Genomic DNA, 6,130 nt, shown 5'->3' with positions numbered 1-6,130 from the left:
ATGCTTTATTGCAAGTCGAGGACGAGATAGATTTATAAATCATATGTTATCAAAATCAAGTGTTAAAAGTACAGGAAAGGTAAAAGGATTGTGCAAATCAGGTACTGGGTGCGTATCTTGAAAACCGAATTGCCCCCAAAGGGGAAACGAACAGCTCCTCCCCTGAAGCCTGAGGAGGCAGGCGGGGCAGCACTGGCCCCCGCACCAGCCCCAGAGCCCCGCCTCCAGGGTTGCTAGACTCGCCGCCCAAGCTCTGCCGACGGGAGGCGGGGCCGGTCCTGGTCACGTGAGCGCGGGTGCGGAAGTGGTGCAGCGGGCCGTGTTTGTGGTTGGACGCTGCCGCAGGTCCCGGGGGCGGGGTCGAGCCTGCCAGACGCGCCGGGAGGAGCCGGGGGTGGAGGCAGGCGCGGGGGGCCGGCGTCGGAGACCGGGATTCGGTCTTCTGGGCGATCGATTGCTGGACCAGCGGCGGTCCCGCGCTCCCCGGCCTGCGCGCGCCAGCTGCTCTGGGTTCCCCAGGCCGAGGCGCCGGCGGCTGCGGCAGGCCGGTGTGGTGGGCAGAGGGAGGCTCGGAGGGCGCGGGCGCCCGGTGCGCGGAGCAGGCGTGAGGCAGCTGGGGGCCGGGACGCCATGTCCATGGAGGACCCCTTCTTTGTGGTGAAAGGGTGAGTGTCCCCGAGGTCTCCACTGGAGGAGGTGGTGGCCGTGCTGCCAGCCCGCACCTCTCTGCTCTCCTCGCCGGAGGGGGAGGGGAGACAAGTGGAGGCGAGGGAGGGGACAGCGGGGACGGCTTAGCCTGCAGGGCCATGACCAAGCGTCCAGAGACATCCCTTCCCCGTCCTACCTGGACCGTGAAAACCGTGTCCCAAACCAAGCCCCTGGGCAAGGAGATCCCCTTTGGCCTGTGCGCCGAGGTACAACTTATTTGGGGTTCCAGAGGATCAGCAGCTCTGCAGGTGGGGAGGGAGACGCGCGCCCCAGCCCAAACTGGGGATCTGGCGGAGCACGGGGCCCTACTTCGAAGGAGGGAAAACAGCATCTGGGCAGGAAAAGGGAAATGGCCCTCCTGAGCTTTGTAGTTGGCGTTGATGGGGCTGAGTTCCCATTGTCCATTGAGTTTGGAGCTCTGGCCCGCAGACTGGTGCGACCACAACATGCCCAGAGGCGCCTGAGCACGTTTGCAGGCTGGGCTGCGGGGGTGCACGGCTCCGGAAGACAACTCAATTCAGTGGGGGCGTTTTTACTGAGTAATGTGAGGGGAGGAAAGCAGCCGTTCGAACCCAGCGATGATGCTGGAAGGAAAACAAAATGAAATCAGCCAAACTAAACTTTCCTCAGCTTTCTATTAGCAACTGGGATTTTCCCACAGTGCTAAAGGAAGTGAGTGCTTTCTTTTCAACTCCCTGATTTCGTCCAGGCTATTTGACAGGTTTCCCCCATTCTTATCCAGCCTTTCAGGACAGAACTGCCTTAACTTACTTTTCCCTATGAGCTGTCCTGACTCCATCTTTGATTGCTCGATTGTTTGGAGGTAGCAACTTAATTTGCACCTTGTATTATCTTTGTAGCCATTAAGCAAATGAAAGAAAGAGGGATTCTTATGTTGTGGTAACTTGTCAGTTCTATGTTTTAAGTGGCAGATATAAAAAAAAAAATCTGAGAACTACTAAGTTCCCAGAAGATCAGTACTCGTAATCACCATGTGTCCCTTTACTTGCAACTAGTTGCTACTAGCTTCTTCTGTAGTGGTGAAAGCTGGCCAGTTGTTTTGAGTTGCTTGAGCGTTTGTGTTTTTTAAGGCTTCTTCTCAGAAAACTTACATGGTACTTTGGGTGAAGGACTTTGTTATCCATGTTACAGTAAAATCTCCTTGTACACTTCTGAACATTTTCCTAAAAGGGTTTTCTGCATCTGACTTTAAGGTAGGTGGGAAAGTGACGAGTTGTAGATTGATAATATATGGCTCTCTGCTTGGAACATGTGTTATTTTTTGGAAGGATTAGTTTCGGGGTTCATTTTAAAATATTAGAGCCATGTATATCTTTTCCTTAAAGGAGAATTCTTAATGCTTAGTTTGCAGAGGTTATCTCTGGCAGCGGAAATCAGAGAGAATCATAAATTTTTTGTTTGAATGTTAATAGATGTGTGAAAATGCTAAATCGCCCTGCCATCTTGGCCTTTTTTTCCTGACAGTATCTAATACAGTCTACCAGCGCTTGCTCACTGATTAGATTATCATGGCAGGATTGGAACATTGGCCTGGATTGTGGGTTGACTTTTATACCATGTTAGCTCATGTCCTTCAGGCGTCTGAAGGAGGAGATTTGCAATACCTCCAGACTTTGAGAGAATATTTGGGGAGCCACGCACCTCTATTTATTAATGTTGAAAATGTATCGCACGATGTGGAAAAATTAGATGCTCAAGTTGTGGCTCTTAGCCTAGAAGCTGATGGTTCTGAGAAACAACTCACCCCCAAATTAAGTAGAAATGACAGGTGATAAATTAAGCGCTGAAGCGAATGCTACAGAAGATTAAGTGCCCCAGTAGTTCTGAGAAAAGCAACTCATTAGAAATGGTTATGATTGGAAAAGCTTTCAGAGGTAGGCCTTGGATTAGGTTTTGAAGATGGGTAGAATTTAGATAATTCAGGCCTGAGTCTCATCTGGACTCTTATTAAAAAGAGTCTCTTAATTGGTCAGCCTGCCTCTAATCATCTGCCTTTGGTTCTATTGGATCAGTGCTGTCTAAAATATAATGTGAGCCGTATATGCCATTTGACATTTCCTAGTAGCCATGTTAAAACGTGAAAAGAAACAGGTGAAATTAATTTTAATGTCATCTTTAATATATTCAGAATATTTCAGCAGGTGATTAGTGTAAAGATTATAATGGGGGGCACCTGGGTGGCTCAGTCGGTTAAGTGTCCGACTTCGGCTCAGGTCATGATCTTGTGATCCACGAATTCAAGCCCGGCATCAGGCTCTGAACTGTCAGCCTGCTTTGGATGCAGTGTCTCCCTCTCTCTTGGCCCCTCCTCTGCTCACACTCTGTCTCTCTCAAAAATAAATGAACATTAAAAAAAAAAAGATTATAATGAGATATTTTACTTTTTTGTACCAGGTCTTCAAATTTGGTGTCTATTTTACACGTATAGCAAGCGCATCTCAATTTGGACACTAAAATTTGCATCAGAAATCTTTGATCTACGTTTAGACTTTATTCAGTTTATAGTTGAAAAAGTAGATTCACATACTCAAACGTTCCAGACATGCTTAAAAATTTTCCAGTAACTGAATTGCGTATCAGCTTTTCAATTTAAATTCATCGAGGTAAGAAAATCAGTTTCTTAGTCCCACTGGTGCACTGCGACCATTCAGTAGTCACTTGTGGAGCCTGTATTGGGCAGGAGAGGTGCCCAATACAGAACCCAAGCAGGGGTTTCCTACAATACATCTTTCAGTGGCTGCCTGTTGCCTACAGAATGAAGTCCAGACGCTTGATGGTTGCCTTGATCCAGCCGTTCTTTCCCCTCCGCCCACTCTGCCGGCCCTCAGCGCAGAGCTCCAGCAACGTCAGACTCAGTACAGTGAGTCTGACCCCGGTACTGGCTGCTCTTACTGCACCCACGCTGCCTAGTTCACCCACCGAGCTTTGCAGATTCAGTGTAAGCATCTGCACTGCCTCCAGGAAGTGCTTCCCTTGGCCCTTGTGACACATTATTGCACCTCTTCCTCTGGCTGTCTTTCATTATTAGGCTATGAGCCCTGAGGGTTGGGACTGTTTATTTTTCCTGTACTTCCAACCCGGCACTTTGAATATACAGCATAAATGTTAAACGCTCAAAGGTGGTGGTGGTGGTGGTGGTGAAGGAGTAGTGATCATGGGTGGGATCATTGCGCAATGGATCATCGCCAGCAGAGGCCCTGCGATGGGCATTGTGTATTAGAAATTCTCAAGGAGAGCATCTCAGGTGGTGTAGGGAAGCTTGTTTGGGGAAGTAGTAATAATAGCAAACTTTTAGGGGGTACAACTCCTATCCAGGCATTTTGTGCTAAGAAAAGCACTATCAAGGGGTGCTTGGGTGGCTCAGTCGGTTAAGCGTCCAACTTCGGCTCAGGTCATGATCTCACGGTTGGTGGGTTCGAGCCCCGCGTCAGGCTCTGTGCTGACAGCTAGCTCAGAGCCTGGAGTCTGTCTTTGGGTTCTGTGTCTCCCTCTCTCTCTAGCCCTCCCCTGCTCATGTTTTCTCTCTCTCTCAAAAATAAATAAAACATTAAAAAGAAAACTAAAAAAAAAGAAAAGCACCATCAGAATTCTCACTTGATAAGAACAGTTCTATGATGTGGGTACTAGCCACATTTTAGAAATGAGCTGAGGAAGCACAGAGGGGTTAAGTTATTTGCCTAGGGTCACACAGCTAACAAGTGGTATTCCCAGGATTCAAATTTGAACTGCCTAGTTCTACTCACACTGTTCATATTTCACATACAGATAGAATAGAGTCGAGGAGAGTCTCATTTTGAAGCCGTGGGAGATTTTTAAATCTAGGAAATGGTGTGAAATTAGGTTTTTTAGGAATATTGATTTGATGGTAGTGTTGGATGCATCAGCGTGAGGAAAGATTAATCTGAATATGTAGTTCTTAATGGCTGGATGTTTGAAGCTACTTTTGTGGGGTTTGAACACTCAACAAGCATCCTGTTCAAAGCAGAATCCCAGAATACAGGAGACAATGACCACCATGGGGAAGCTGAGCTCCTCGGATTCATGTAGCCAGCCTCTACCTGGAGGAGACATAGTGGTATTTACACCACCAGAACTCAGTCCTGAAACTCCAGGCTCTACTGAATCCCCTCTAACCTGCCCTTAACCCATAGCCTCTCTGGCAGGTCCTCTCCATGTGTTCTCACTGGGTGAGCTCGATTATTCCCAGGATGTCAGGTACTGTGAGCACACCCAGGTCAGTCCGACCCCCTCTCTCCCCTTCTGTACTTCTTTTTTTTTTTTTTAAATTTTTTAATGTTTTATTTATTTCTGAGAGAGAGAGAGAGAAAGACAGCGTGAGCAGGGGAGGGTCAGAGAGAGAGGGAGTCACAGACTCTGAAACAGGCTCCAGGCTCCGAGCTGGCAGTCAGCACAGAGCCCGACGCGGGGCTCGAACCCACGAACCGCGAGATCATGACCTAAGCGAAAGTCGGACGCTTAACCGGCTAAGCCACCCAGGTGCCCCTCCCCTTCTGTTTTTCTTATCCGGCCTCCTAGCCCTCTACTCCTGACTCCGCATTCTCCTTCAGTCCCGTGTCCACTAGGCATCGTGTTCTATCAGGGCCATCCCTTGGATATCTCTAGAATCTTCTCTCCCTCTCTGGTTATGGTTCTTCTGCCCTGGTTCATGCCCTTGTTCTCTCCCACCTGGACTCCTGTAAACACCGTCCTCAGCACGCTTCACACTGCTACCGGATGTGTCCACAGAGCCATGGTCTGTGGACACGGATGGATCATTTCTCTATTCAGAATCTTTTCATTCTAAAATATCACGGGTCTGTTTTGTGTGCCCGGAGCTGAGGGGATACAGCAGTGAACAAACAACAGCCCATCTTTATGGGGCTTACATTCTGAGGACCGGAAACGGACAAATGCGTGGTATGTCAGGTGATGATAAGTTCAGGGAGAATCAAGCTGGGTAAAGAGAAAGGGAAAGTGGATTCTGGGTGTAATTTTTCTTTCTTTAAAAAAATTTTTTTTTAATGTTTATTTTTGAGACAGAGAGACAGAGTATGAGCAGGGGAGGGGCCAGGACAGAGGGAGACACAGAATCTGAAGCAGGCTCTAGGCTCTGAGCTGTTAGCACAGAGCCCGACAAGGGGCTTGAACCCAGGAGCTGTGAGATCGTGACCTGAGCTGAAGTTGGACACTCAACCGACTGAGCCACTCAGGTGCCCCTGTAATTTTTCTTTTTATCTGACTTCAGGAAGCAGTGACGTTTGGTTAAAGAACTGGTGTTTGGTAATCAGGGCTGACCCAGCGTTAGCATCTCACCTGTTGATCATTTGGTATAACTTTTGGCAAGTTAATTCTCCTCCTTAAATCTATTTGTACAAAATGTGTTAGCAAGGTACACAATTGG

The 6,130-nt window shown here is 48.2% G+C and overlaps 1 protein-coding gene across 2 annotated transcripts in view; it reads left to right on the top strand.

Annotated features, from left to right (window-relative positions):
• Positions 1-393: 393 nt before the first annotated feature.
• The window catches only part of STX6 (syntaxin 6), a 53,665-nt gene continuing 47,928 nt past the window's right edge, over positions 394-6,130 (top strand). For both annotated transcript variants that reach the window (XM_077763225.1, XM_077763226.1), the window contains exon 1: positions 394-665. In XM_077763225.1, coding sequence (XP_077619351.1) covers positions 631-665 — 35 coding nt within the window. In that variant the 5' untranslated portion in view covers positions 394-630. The remainder of the gene's footprint in view (positions 666-6,130) is intronic.

Source organism: Crocuta crocuta, unplaced genomic scaffold, assembly GCF_008692635.1.
Source record: "Crocuta crocuta isolate KB4526 unplaced genomic scaffold, BGI_CrCroc_1.0 scaffold3, whole genome shotgun sequence".
Lineage (NCBI taxonomy): Eukaryota > Metazoa > Chordata > Mammalia > Carnivora > Hyaenidae > Crocuta > Crocuta crocuta.
The sequence above is the reverse complement of the archived record's forward strand: the minus strand, read 5'-3'. Positions and strand labels throughout refer to the sequence as shown.